A 14,586-nucleotide genomic window follows, 5' to 3' on the forward strand; every position below is an offset into this window, starting at 1 on the left:
GTATGATCCCGAAATCCGGCGTTGTGAATGATTCTTATTGCTCTTTTTTGCATAATGACTAGTGGCTGTAGTGAGTGAGTGAGCCAGTATATGTGACTACTTTGTCAAATAATGTAACTTTAGCCTGTGACAGCTTTCCTGCAGAAGCACAAAGGAAAGACAGTCAATACACTTAACTTAATATGAATCTAAGTATTGTTCAGTCAAATGTTTTTACTATAGATCCAAAACTCAAATATTTACCTTACTACTTTCTAATATTTACTTACCTCCTGGAGTTTAAGGTCTTCTAACGTAGAGATTAGATTTCACCATGATAATGAATGACAATTACGTTTAGATATTTAGTGTGCTCAGCTCATTTTATTTTGTGCAAACCAGTGCACATACCTGCTTACATGTCTGACAGCTAAATAGAGCTTGTGGGTGACAGGGGGAAGAGATCTCTGAATCAGTGCACCTCAAAGCTTTAATATTACTAGTGATGTAAAGATGTCTAACTCGAACCAAGATGAATACTTAGCTAAACAATTGGTTTTCCCAGCCAGTCTCCCTGGCGTCCTTGAACCAAGTCACTAGATATTCAGAAGAAGTTAGCTTTAGGGGAAGTAAAAAAAGACTTGCCAATGTGTGTTTAGGTGCGTGGTTGTGTCACTCTGTATAAGATTTTGTGTTTGGACCATATTCAGCCCCTCCCCATCTCTTTTCTCTATGCAGGCTGAGCACTTGACACAGCTTGTCTCCCTCATGACAGTTATTGTAGCATCTTGTCTGTCTCTGTCCTTGTTTTCTGTGTGTGCAGCTGAGTTCTCCCTGTCATCTGCTTTTACATGCCACCGCTGTCAACTAGGCCAAGCCCAAGCTTACCCCTTTATTAGTCATGCGTTTCATTGCAACACATTGTTCTTCAAAAAGCAGCTTCCATTTTTTATTTTAAACTCACCATGAAAATCAACTTCATCCTGCCTAACAGGGCTCCATCCAAATAAAAGCTTACCTAGGCTTTCATTGAAGATAAAACAATGGTTTAAAACCTTTTGTTCATCATGCACTTATTACCTAAAAACAAAAAAACATTTTTGTGAATATATTTATTTGAGATTAGGAGATGTGTATTAATCCCAAGGTCCAAGCAGGCGTCAGGATGTCTCGTACCATACCTAGTTAGTTTAAAGACTGATGGCAGGAGAAAAAAAAAAAAACATCTGAAGCTTACTAATATTTATAGCTGTACTCTCCCAGTCAACTAGTCAATTTATTGGTTGATACGTTCTGGCTCCACAAAAATTCTGATTGGTCAATTTTTTTTTCATGTTAATTTCATCAGGTGGAAGCATAGACCGTTACGGTCTAATTTCTGTTTAATTTCCTGTCAGTCCTCCTCAACCATGTCAAAGAATTCGCCAGTGTGGCAGTATTTTACCAAAATAGATAACAGAAAAAAGTTTGCAAGCAACAGTTTGTTGTCCTGTCTGTTTTGAGCAGGCCATATGAACATATCAGAATTGGCATATTTTGTAGTCTAATAATCGTTTTATAACTACCGGCGCACCCATCGGCAATGACGGTAGCGTTCCCCAGACCCCGCTGGAGGATAAGCCTCTACCATCCAAACGCAAAAATAATATCACGGAAGGAATTGTCGACTTTATTGCTCAGGATATGAGGTTTTAAGAACTTGTTAATATACAGCGCCAACTTGCCACACCATCACGCAAAATGTGAGGGACTCAAAGAGAAAGTTTCAGAGTTAATACAACACAGCGAGGAACTGAGCTTGACCACATATGTTTAAATATACAGTATATATTAAAGTGGACGTGCCTTTTGTGTTTAAGAGTAAAAGATTCAAATAATTGGTCTATTCGTGTCTCAGCCGCGGAGCCGAGCTCCATGTTCAGCGCTCCGTACGAGGACATGCACGGAGCGCTGAATTAGCGCTGTCAAAGCCAACAGACGAGTGGCTTTTCAGTGCAAAATAATTAGGTCAAAAACAATTTAATATACTGCAAATAGCCTACAAGCACAAGTACTGCGCAACAGTACAGCTAATTTATCTTGCATTTTTTCCGCCTCAGTTGATTTTAGCCGATATTTTGACAACTTCAGTCGACCAAGAATTTCTTTGGTTAAGTACAGCACTACTAATAATCATATTTGTATTATATTTGTGTAACCTGTACATAAGCAACCCTGCGCTATAGCTGGAGATATTGCAAAGAAATTCCGCACAGATATTTTTCATTTCTGTTCTCGTATCGGTTAAACAAACCATATACCTTGTGTAAACGTGTTGTTAGGCATATTTTTTCACTTTGGACAGAGCCGGGCAAATTGTGTCCCTCTGACTCCAGTCTTTATGCTAAAATAGGCTAACCAAGTCCTGATTGCAGCTTCCCGCTTAATGCGCAAACATGAAGTGTGAGATTATGCTTCTCATTTCCCTCTTGGAAAAAAGGCAAAAACAGTGCATTTTTCCTTTTAATATACTTTATCCTTTTATCGCTCCCATTTATTTTCCAATTTGTGATGGCTTATTTCCCTGTACTGTTTTTTTGTCACTGCTACGCCCACTGTTAGGCCCAGGGAGGATGTGTGCACCCATGTGCTTCCTCCCGATACACATATTTTGGCTGCTTCTCTTAGGGTTTCAGCAAAAGGCTTCACCTGAATGCATGCCCCATTATGCACGTACAGTAGCCCTGCCAGATGCATTGCTAAGAGGGATTGAACCGTGGACTCAACTGTGGGCCGTTGTTTTGCTGCTGTGCCCTCTCTGCACACCTGAATACAGTGGCTTTTTTTTTAGGATACTGAGTATCAATAAAGAATGAGCTATTGTACCCCATCTCGACCGTGAAGTGTGAGTATGGGCCTTCATAATTTCACATCAGTCAAACCCTAGTCTCCAGTGGTTGTCTTCATAATGAAAGGATTCCCACTTCTCCGGGTAGCCTCTTGATTAATCAAGGAAGTAGGTTCATTTGCTTGCACTGACTCAGGAATGAAGGGGTTGAGATGTTTTCTGCATTCAGTCTTTGTGAACGTAAGTAGCAAACTTGCTAATGGCTCTTCAGCATTAAGCATCATGGTCCGTAGCAATTAACCCCAGTATCTCCCCTCTTCTCTTCCTAAACCTCTGACAGGGTCTCTGTGAATGAAAGCTGTAATTAAGGGGATAAAGGAATATAATTACACTCAACCCCGTGTTCTGGATATTTTCTGTATATGAGCTGTGTGTGTGTGTGTGTGTGTGTGTGTATGTGTGTGTAATTTGCTGTCTCATAAGGTGTTGTATTGTGACAAGATACACGGACACTTATGCTATAGCTGCAAGATATGGAAATAATAATACATTTTATTTATATATTGCTGTACAGTAAAACCACCACAGATGGCACATATACAGTGGGGCTCAAAAGTTAGGGCACCCTAAGTAAAAATTGGTATTATTGCGCATAAAGAAGGCAAGGCAGCTTTATTTGTATAGCACATTTCAGCAACAGGGCAATTCAAAGTGCTTTACATAAAATCAGTTAAACAGATAAAACACAAGTACAAAAAGTTAAAAATCATAAGCATCAAAAACCGATAAAACACGTGAATAGACAGTTAACAAAAAGGAGTATATAAAGAAGCCAAGAAAAGATGGAAAAATCTTCAAAAGGCATCAAATGAAAGATTAGAAATTTGTTTAATAGGTCACAAAAAGTTAGATTTTTTTTCCATCATGTACACTTTCAAAATAACAAAAACTTAAAAAATTGAATCTGCAAATGTTTGCAAACCCTGCAGAGTTAATACCTTGTACGGCCCCCTTTGGCAAGTAGCGCAGCTTGGAAACGCTTCCTATAGCGAGCCAAGAGTCTTTCAATTCTTGTCTGTCACGCACTGCTCTTTTAAGGTCTATCCATAGATTTATTTAATTATGTTTAGGTCAGGAGATTGTGAAGGCCTCTTCTCTAAACGTACCTTTGCTCATACCTGCCAAAAAGTTCTGTTTTAACGTCATCACTCCACAGAACTCCCACCATGCATCAGGCTTGTCTATATGTTCATTTGCAAAACTTCAAACGCTGATTATTGTGGTGAGGACATAGAAGAGGTTTTCTTCCGATGACTCGTCCAGGAAGAACATATCTGTACGAGTATCTCTTTATAGTGGAATGGTGTACCACAACTCCAGTGTCTGCCAGGTCTTTCTGGATGGATTGTTCAGTCAAACGTGGGTTTTTACTTGCTTTTCTCACAATCCTGCAAGCTGTTCTTTTTTTTTTTTTTTTTTTTTGGTCTTCCAGATCTTGCTTTAACTTCCACTGTTCCTGATGACTGCCATTTCTTAATTACATTCCGAACAGAGGAAATTGGCATCTGAAAACGCTTTGCCATCTTCCTATAGCCTTCTCCTGCTTTGTGAGCGTCAACTATTTTCAGTTTCAGTTTTTTAGACATCTGCTTAGAAGAACCCATAGTGCTGATTGTTGGGGCAAGGTCAGATGAGTCTGGGCATTTAAAACCTTAAAGGGTTGATTGAATGCTAAACCAATTTTGCTTTGTCATATGTGAATAACGACAGCTTGGTGAGTAAATGGGACATATGTAGAAGCTCAAAATCCCATTGACAAGCCTTTCCTCTGCAAATCTCACATTTTGAAACTGCCGCTGAAAACGGGCAAATCCCAACAAAGCTAAAAGATGACGTCAACATCTCAGCACCTGTAGCTTTTTCACGCCAATGGATGTAATAAGAGAATGTTCACGCCCCAAAATGTACATACAGGTCACTGACCTTAGAACAGTTCAGAATGTAGCTAGGTCAAGTTGATATCAGACTGAGCACGCTGCTCTGTGTACATTGACGGAATTTACAAAGAAGAAAGTTTGGAATATTTTCTAGGATATCGACAATCACCAGGGTCGTAAATGCAGTGTTCCAGGCTGTACAGGGAATTGTGACACTTCTCATAGTCTTCCCAAGGAAGCAAACACTCGACGGGCATGGCTGATGTTTCTCGATAAGGAGATTCCTGTGAAGTTCGACACTCAATTATTAATTTGCTCGAACCATTTCACCAAAGACAGTTTTCAAAACTTTGGACAATTTAAAGAAGGATTTGCTAAGCTGCTGTTGCTCAAAAAGGGGCTGTTCCAACTGTATGTTCATCACAACCACAAGCTGTAAGTATAATTTAGTCGCTAACAGTAACATTAGCAATGCTAACGTATCCTGTAGCTAGTATAGGTAGAATGTGTGTTGGCAAAGGAAGTAACGTTTCATTTTCCTAACTGTGGTTCATTTGAATAAATACCCTGTGTTGTCATCTAGCTACATCTACAGTTCACGATGCATGTTTGTCCACTTTGTCAGGTTAATTTGTATTGCTTCAGCGAGCTAGCTAACTGCAGATGAGTAGAATTGTGATAGTTTGGTTGCTAGCTAAGCTGTAACGTTACTCAGCTAGTTAGCTATGTCGATCCCATTTGCTTCGACAACAGAACTGGAAACGTTATTTCAAATATTATCTAGTCCATCCGGATATAAACTGCAATATATTTATTTGTACGGTTTTTTTTTTTTCATTTTAGAGTACATCACAAGAACGACAGCATACGAAAGACGCAGAAGGCCAAATATATGCTCCAAGTGTGGCATCTTGCAGGACACAACTGTCTCAAATGACATTAAGACCTCACATACAAAACAAAGGAAACATTCTAGTTATTCTTACAAAACCAGACGTCTTACGGTGTTTGTGTAGCATTATGACTGGGTAGCATTTAGCAGAGCAGTGTTATCCAGCTGTTTTCTCCCAAAATGTTGTTTTCCCCTTCATTGGAACGTTATGCAGGTATGTACACTCCCTAAGAACTTAATCATTCAACAAAACAAGTCTTTAGAAAAGGCAAATGTCGATGGGGGACAAATTGTCTGCAGAAACTGGTTTTGTTTAGTGAAGGTGTGAGACATGAGCAATGGTCTCTAGAGACATCAAGCCTAATTGTCGGCCATCTAAAATCAGTTCAGTTTTAAGCTGCTCTAACTGTAAGGCACTTGTAATAACACTGGTAAGAGTACAACTTTGGCACAGCTTAGAGATTTAGCAACTGCTTTTGCTTTGAGTTAACTGAAGTATTTTGCTTGGTGTGTGTAAAAGTTAATACAATTATGTTACAAAATGAGTTTTTTGTTTCAGGCTGTATCTTGCAGCCATGCACTTCAATAGGAATGCTGATTGCCCACAACGGAAGACGGCCAAGGGGAAACTAATGTAAAAACTTCTGTTCCCAAAGGCCAAAAGGGGAGATTACACCGTTAAACAAGTGAAGATAGAGCCAACAATTTGTAAGTTTAAGATTTTCTTTAAATTACAAACAAAAATAAAAATTTGCATTGTACAGGCAATAAAAAATAACTTTTCACACACTACAAACAAATCAAAATGTGCAATGGTATAGGTGCTAAAAATGACTTTTCAAACACACAACGGGCTACGTCTTAGACCTGATGCGACTGGTGTTCTTTTCTGGAAGCAGTCCGGCAGATTCCTGGGCCCCAGGACCTGTGTGCTCAGCTCGACAGGCCTTCCATGGACAATGCTGTTGCTGAACATGTGTCATGGTTCAGTTGAGGGGGTCTGAACCTGACATACTGCCCTGAAGCATCCAGAAACTTCCTCCGTATATGCAGCACCACACAAGAGGGGATCACGACACAGACACTTCTCCCAAGAAAACCCCAGCACCAGCTCACAAAAGTTGTAGAGGCCGCGTGTCTGCATTGCCTGCAAAGAGAACAGGGTGTAGTGGAAAATCAAATTTTTTATCTTTTAGATTTCAGAGTATAACACTGGATGATTATTTTGAAACAAAATAACGTTTTTCATTTTGTTGTATTGATAATACAGTGTGTTTTTATAATACTGCTGAACCAATCAATAGGTATTGTTATACTTGAACTACAATTGTGTCAAATTGGCCTCACCGTTCCATCCCTCTGATTCTCAACGGGCCATGGTCAACTCTGTAGATATTCATTGCATTTTGCAAAGAATATGTATTGAGACACACCGGATGAAGGCCTGGATGGTCAGTCATAAAGGTTATCTCCTCAGTAAACCTGGGTCAGTATACAGTCATGTATTTGTAGTTTTGGTTACCTCAGGTATTTCTTGGCAACGCATATTTTGTCTCTTCTGGTGCAATTGTGCACATTTTCCACAAGTACACTTGTCAAGGTAAGATGGATGCACCGTAGTTTTAATTTGACTCATTACTACATGTTAACAAGGTGATTATCTCATAGTCAGATGACCTAATCAGCAGGATAGTAGTTCCAAGATTACATTTGACGTACTCACACAGGTGAGAGTAGTAATACTTTAGATGTAGCATACAAACGGAACAGAAATGGTAAGCTCCTGTCCAGTTAAATGGACATCCTGTTGTAAGATAACACACTACTACTACGTGGCAAAGAATGTACGGAATTCATAATCACAACCACTATTCAGCAGGAGAGTATACGGTAACAATATTACAATAGTGACTAAGACGCATTTGTTGTGAGCATCTCTATGAACTGCCCAATACAAACTGGCCACTAACATTTCAGTCAAGTAGACATCTTGACTGAACTTGGGAGGATACAAGTTGTAAAATATTTGTCCGTTTGCAAATTGATAACTTATGTTGCTTACAATGGTAAAAACAAACCTAATACAAAGTTATGCTTAGGCTACAACAAGTGTGTATTAAACTAGTATAACATGGAACGCTATATATGATATGGTTTAACACCTAAAGTATCCATGCTATCTCAACCTTGGATGTTTTAGTGAGGGCTGTTGGTCATGTCTAGTCAGCGGGTAGCTCATTTAAATATTCATAAGCAGACCATCTAAGGCAGAACAACTCTCGTTTCAATCATGGTCAATTTAACAGGGTAGCATGAGGGCCAAAAGAACAGCAGAAGCAACATTTTCAGCCCAACAAATGTTACATACCGTATCAGGAGACCTTAAAGAACAGCAAGACATACTATACATAACCATTCTATCACCCCTTTAAGATTGACATCAACTGGTCTTTCCAGACTATGATTGAGAACAATCCATGACAATGTCAGGTCTCACCTTTCCAAAGGGCGCGGTGCATGCTATAAACTCTCCAGGGTGCCACAAATCGTCATTTTTTTGTTTTCTGTTGTTTTGAAAGTGTAAATGATGGAAATAAAATCTAACTTTTGTGACATATTATATGAATGTCTAATCTGTCATTTGATGCCTTTTGGAGATTTTTTACATCTTTTCTTGGCTTATTTATGCACATTTAATACAAGTTTTTACTTGGGGTGCCCAAACTTTTGAGCCCCACTGTAGCACAAAGATGAACAGATTAGGGTAATTGTGTTTCTATAAACTTCAATGGAAGGTGAAATGGATCACCTGGGTTTGGTGAAATGTTGATACTTGGCATGTGTGTATTAGGTCTGTGGGCACCGTTTGCATCTCTCAAAGTTGGAAGGGTTGCGAGAAGTCTGTTATAATCAAAATAGTTGTTCAGGCCAAGATCTATCTCAGATCTATTTCACATCATTTTTTAAAGCAAACTGCAGTATTTTCAATCAAATCTAGATATTTATTTATACCCCAAATAACTGAGTCACTAATTAAACACTTATTGGGAAAAACAGCACTGTGATCTGTGCCATGTACAGAACCATGTTTTATCTGTGACAGCAAGAGGTCATTAAAATATGTGACTGTTCTTTTTTTTTTCTTTTTTTTTTTTAGTAAACGTATCCTCCTTTCAAGATGATTTTTGTAAGGATAAAGAACAAAAGATTCAAAACATGCCAGGATGCTGGCTGTCACACAGTTAAATCATTGACTCCCTAAAACCTTAAGAGAGAAAGAGATGATGCTCGAATTCTGCTTAAGCTTGAGATACTTTAAACAAGGGTTGCATCATTAACTTGATCATGCTGTGGACATCTTTCTCTGTCAACAACTGCAGCTTTGCCAATACTTGAAATCTTCCAACTTATGATAAAACAGAAGTGAGCTTTGTCATCCTCCATTCTCAATTGCCTTGTCACATTCTATCAAGTCAACATAATTAGCTGTAGCTTTAATTCTTTTCTTTCTCTTTGATGTCAGGGGTGGAGGCATGTCTGCAGGCAGGCAAGAGGATGCCTGAAATTGAGCACGAGGCAGGAGAAGGCCCCCAGCGCAGCCGTGTCAACAGATGTAGCTTGGTAAGTGTGAAGCATACAAACACAAACGTGAAATAGAGGAATATAAATTGTCTAGACCCTCTGTCCTTGGGGAAAATTACCTTTTTCCGACAGTGAAACATGGTTCTTATATAGCAGCAAAGAGTGCCATAAATAAATCCCTGGGACTTTAACGTGTTTTTTGTTAATTGTAATTTGTTTTTTGTTTTTTTTTACACTAATTGAACAAAAACACAGTAAGTTTGGAACCAGCTTCTCATTCAATGTGTTTTCTTTATTTTCCTGTTTATTTACATTGTAGTTAGATTATCACTGAAGGCATCGAAACTATGAATGAACACATATTGAATTATGTACTTAACAGTGTGAAATAACTGAAAAAATGTCTTACGTTCTAGTTTTTTTTCAAAGTTGCCGCCCTTTACTTTTTTGATGGTGCTGCAAACCCTTGGTGTTCTCTCAATGAGCTTCATGAGGTAGTCACCCGAAATGGTTTTCACTTCACAGGTGTGCCTTGTCAGGGTTAATTTGTGGATTTTCTTGCCTTTTTAATGGGGTTGGGACCATCAGTTGTGTTGTGCAGAAGTCAGGTTGATACACAACCGACAGCCCTATTGGACAACTGTTACAATTCATTTTATGGCAAGAACCAATCGGCTAAGTAAAGAGAAACAAGTGGCCATCATTACTTAGGAAATGACGGTCAGTCAGTCCAGAATATTTCGAAAACTTGTGTCCCCGAGTGCAGTTGCAAAAACCATCCAGCGCTACAACGAAACTGGCTAACATGAGGACCTCCCCCGGAAAGGAAGACCAAGAGTCACCTCTGCTGCTGAGGATAAGTTCATCTGAGTCACCAGCCTCAGAAATCGCAAGTTAACAGCAGCTCAGATTAGAGACCAGATGAATACCACACAGAGTTGTAGCAGTAGACACATCTCTAGAACAACTGTTAAGACGAGACTGCGCAAATCAGGCCTTCATGGTCAAATAGCAGCTAGGAAACCACTGCTAAGGAGAGGCAACAAGCAGAAGAGATTTGTTTGGGCCAAGAAACACGAGGAATGGACATTAGACCAGTGGAATCTGTGCTTTGGTCTAATGAGTCCAAGTTTGAGATTTTTGGTTCCAACTGCCGTGTCTTTGTGCGATTGAGAAAATGTGACGGGATGAATTCTACATGCCTACTTCCCACTGTGAAGCATGAAGGAGGAACTGTGATGGTGTGGGGTTGCTTTGCTGGTGACGATGTTGGGGATTTATTCAAAATCGAAGGCACACTGAACCAGCATGGATACCACAGCATCCTGCAGCGGCATGCCATCCCATCCTGTTTGCGTTTAGTTGGACCTTCATTTATTTTTCAACAGAACAATGACCCCAAACACAGCTCCAGGCTGTGTAAGGGCTATTTGACCAAGAAGGATAGTGATGGAGTGGTGACCTCCACACTCACTGGACCTGAACCCAATAGAGATGGTTTGGGGAGAGCTGGACCACAGAGTGAAGGCAAAAGGGCCAACAAGTGCTAAGCATCTCTGGGGATTCCTTCAAGACTGTTGGGGAAACCATGTCAGGTGACCTCTTGCAGCATGTTTACATGTACATGGTTATTTTGAAAAAGGAAGCCATCTCCCTTTGTTTGTGCCCTTCGCTTACACGCAGACAGAGAATTTTCCTCTGAAAACGAAATTTTTTAAATCTTTGTTTTGGGCTGCACGAATATGGCCAAAATGATAATCACAATTCTTTTGATCAAAATTTATATCAAGATCATTTGTTGATTTTAACCAAAACAAATTTTGTCGCATAGGCTATTTATAACTGCGAGACGGAGTGTGATGGACGTTACACACAGAGAGACGGTTGACTCATTATGAACGGGTCCAGCACGGGTCGAATGGCGGAGACACACTTCGTGTGTATGAAATGTCTGTATCGTCACTGCGCTGAGTTTTTATGAACTGTGATGTTCTGGCCATGAGTCACATCTCACGCGGTTACTCTACCAACTGAAGTTAGTTGCATTCAATAACTTCTTCTGTGTTCTTCGCTGTGGCCGCTGTGATAGCGGAAACACTGGTACAAATACAGGTTTGCCCCTCATGCTTAACAATATACAGCTAAGTTAATAACAATTAAAACTGTGGACAAATGTCATAATTGTGGACCGGCGGCTGCTGTTTGGCAGGGCTGCACGGAGAGTAAGACAAGAGAGAGTAAGAGAAGAGATCCAACACAGGCACAGCTTTACAGAAGAAATGGGTCATGTAACGCAAAATTAAACCATATCCACTTAAACAGAATTGCAGCGGATGCGAGGACATTAGCACCGGTGCGTCCTAGAGGAGCTAACAGCTAACAGACGCTAGCAGGACCAACTAGCACTGGTCAGTGCTGTTGTCTGAACAACAACAGACGGGACAAAATGTTGCGTTTACCGGTAAACTGGTAAACCTTGAGACTGACGTATAACCGACTGCTATCTGTTGAGTTTTCCTCTCATTTCTCTGTCTTCTGTGACTGTCTACATCTTGAATGCACAGGGTGCAGGGAACTACTTTGACTTGCTCATTAGCAGACAGTGGATTAAGGAGCGGTAGATTGGCTTTGCAAAAAAAAACTCAGCGTTCTATGAAAGCGCTCGATCAGGAAAATTTGATTGTGGGAAGTCAAAATTGTGATAGCGATTAAAATTCGGTTGATTGTGCAGCCCTACTTTGTTTGCATGTAAACTCGGATGCCGAGTTAATGAGAAAGAGAATCTGAGTTTTCTGTCGCACAACTATTTTGCAGCGGCTCTGTGCGAAGTTAAGCACCAATCATGACGATAATGATTGGTTTAAAGAAATGTCATAAAACCAATGCACGTTATCCTCCCATCCCTGAATGCTGTGTGGAGTAGCCAGACCCTACTTCAGCGTGCTATGGAGGAGGATAATATGCTATTATCCAATAGCATACACCAGCAGAAACCCACCATCTATACCTCAGAGCCTGGTGTTATGAGGATGATGTTGTGGGAATGCTTCTTTGTAGCAAGCCCTTTAAGGGCTTGGGAAGGTGGAGAGTAAAATAAATACAGCAAAATCCTGGAGAAAAACGTGCTGCAGTCTATAAGAGAACTGTGATCTGGGAGAGTATTTATTTTCCAGAAAGACAACTACTCCAAACTAATCTAAAACATCAACAGATTTAATGTCCTGCAAGACATCAGCAGCTCCCATACCAGTCCCCATGAAATTTGACAGTGCGTTTGTCATTCTTACAAAGAAGAATGGGAACAGTCTGCCTTGTCTAGATGGTGTGGATGATACAGACCTAGTTACACACACTCAAGGCTTACTTGCTGCTAAAGGTGTCTCTACTAAATATTGGGGTTGGGGAATACCTTTTAATTGTGTTTTTATACCTATTGAATCAAATTTGATTACAGTTAAACATTGTCTTTTTTCTGTTTATTATCAACAATTTATCTACTAAAACAATGAAATGTGAAAATGTCAGAGGGTAGTCAATACTTCTTAATGGCGTTGTTTGTATGCATTAGAGAAAAGAAAGATTACCTTTTTTTTATCCCCTAAAAGATCAGCGCTCTGAAAGGCTTAAGAAGCAGACTAACACAGGGTTTGTTGTAGTGATGCCCCTTCACGTGTGTGCATTAGTAGATTTAAGATGTCCCTACTGTAGGTTCTTCTGTTTGCTTCACTGTTGTGCAGGAGATATCCATTCAAGATTTATTTAATTTTTTTATCATCAATCATAGATTCATAAATCCAACCAAGTGTAGACAAATAAAGTTCTTACTAGAAACTCTTGAGGGAGCCAGTTAACACCCCAAACCAGTTGAGTTCATTGATGCTGTGAATAGAACAGTCTCCAGCGGCCTAATTCACTGCTGATTTAAACAGCAATGCTTAGTGGTTCAGATTTTGCCTGGAGAATGGTGCTGATAAAAATGTCTCCTGGCTCTGCCGGAAAGAAGTAAATACAAAGCATCCATGCAGATACTTGGTAATATGAGAGCCTAGATTTATTGGTAAGGAAATGATTCAGCGTTTAACTGTTCCTAATGAACAAAAGGGGAGACTTTAATCATTTTACCAATGTTCCCACAATGAGTTTTTTTTCTGGTGCTGGATGTTGTGATGGAATAATGATTTGAAGATAATATAGTGTTTTGATTTTATAAGAGTCACCAATGCTTGACTTTGTTTGTTTTCTAATCATTCATCTTTTGCAGCTCCCGCCACTCTTCGATGGCTGCTTCTTCTTCCTCCTTGGCTTCTTTAAGGCTCCTTCCAAAGGCGAGCTTACCAAGCTGCTCCAGGAAGGAGGAGGTCAACTCCTGAGCCGGCAGCCCAAGCCCGACAGCGATGTGACACAAACCATGAGTGCCGCCGCCTACCACGCACTGCCAGGCTCTGACCAGGCCCTCTGCACCCAGTACATCATCTTTGACCCCCAGGGCCCCCACAAGCCGGCAGTAGTGAGGCGAGGTAAGGTGTGGTCAGCTCCCTCCACCTGGCTCATTGACTGCGTCACAGCCTTCCGCCTCCTCCCCGTGTCAGTCAAAGCGTCGGTCTAAACAATATTTTGTATATTCAATAATATTTTTTCACTGAGATATCACTTGTCCTTGAGTATGGTCATCATGTGTTTTTTTTGTTTTGTTTTTTAAATGCGGTGATTAAGTAAACATGAATCACATAAACAATAATAAAACAATTATGTGGCTCTTACAATTTAAACTTGAAGTTGCTGTTTCTTTATTTTTGGAGCTTAGAGTGCAAAAATGTCTCCCACATAAAGTGCACAGTATATAGTGTTTATATTCGTCGTTCTGAGTCCGTTCTTCTCCCAGATGGACATGTCTGGAAAACCTCCACAGGGAGATGTCCAGGAGGAATTCTTATCAAATGCCGCAAACCACATTAACTGACATCAACTTTACTCATATATTTTAGCTCCATTCAGATATCCAAGGCTCCTTACTCAATTTCTAAAGGTGAGCCCAGGCACACTCTGAAGAAAACTCCTTTCAGCAACTTGAGTCCTTAATCTGATTTGTTTCTGGTCATTACCCAAAGTTACTGGCTACAGGTGAAAGTGTAGAATAGAAAAAAACTTGTTCAGTCAGTGCTGGCATTTTAATTCAATTTTTTTTATAGTATCAATTCATAAAGATTTACCTCAAGACACGTTACAGGTAGAGTATGTCTAGACCACACTATAATTTACAAGGACCCAACAGTTCTAGTAGTTCCCTCCACAGCAAGCAACAGTGCGACAGTGGCGAGGAAAAACTCCCCTTTAAGGAGAAACCTCTGACAGACCCAGCCTCTTGGTAG

General features: G+C 40.1%; 1 protein-coding gene across 2 annotated transcripts in view; it reads left to right on the top strand.

Annotated features, from left to right (window-relative positions):
- bard1 (BRCA1 associated RING domain 1) overlaps positions 1-13,980 on the top strand; it is a 27,543-nt gene extending 13,563 nt beyond the window's left edge. For both annotated transcript variants that reach the window (XM_034885706.1, XM_034885707.1), the window contains 2 exons: positions 9,159-9,256; positions 13,479-13,980. In XM_034885706.1, the coding sequence (XP_034741597.1) occupies positions 9,159-9,256; positions 13,479-13,823 (443 nt within the window). In that variant the 3' untranslated portion in view covers positions 13,824-13,980. The remainder of the gene's footprint in view (positions 1-9,158; positions 9,257-13,478) is intronic.
- The last annotated feature ends 606 nt before the right edge of the window (positions 13,981-14,586 follow it).

Source organism: Etheostoma cragini, chromosome 11, assembly GCF_013103735.1.
Source record: "Etheostoma cragini isolate CJK2018 chromosome 11, CSU_Ecrag_1.0, whole genome shotgun sequence".
Classification (NCBI taxonomy): domain Eukaryota; kingdom Metazoa; phylum Chordata; class Actinopteri; order Perciformes; family Percidae; genus Etheostoma; species Etheostoma cragini.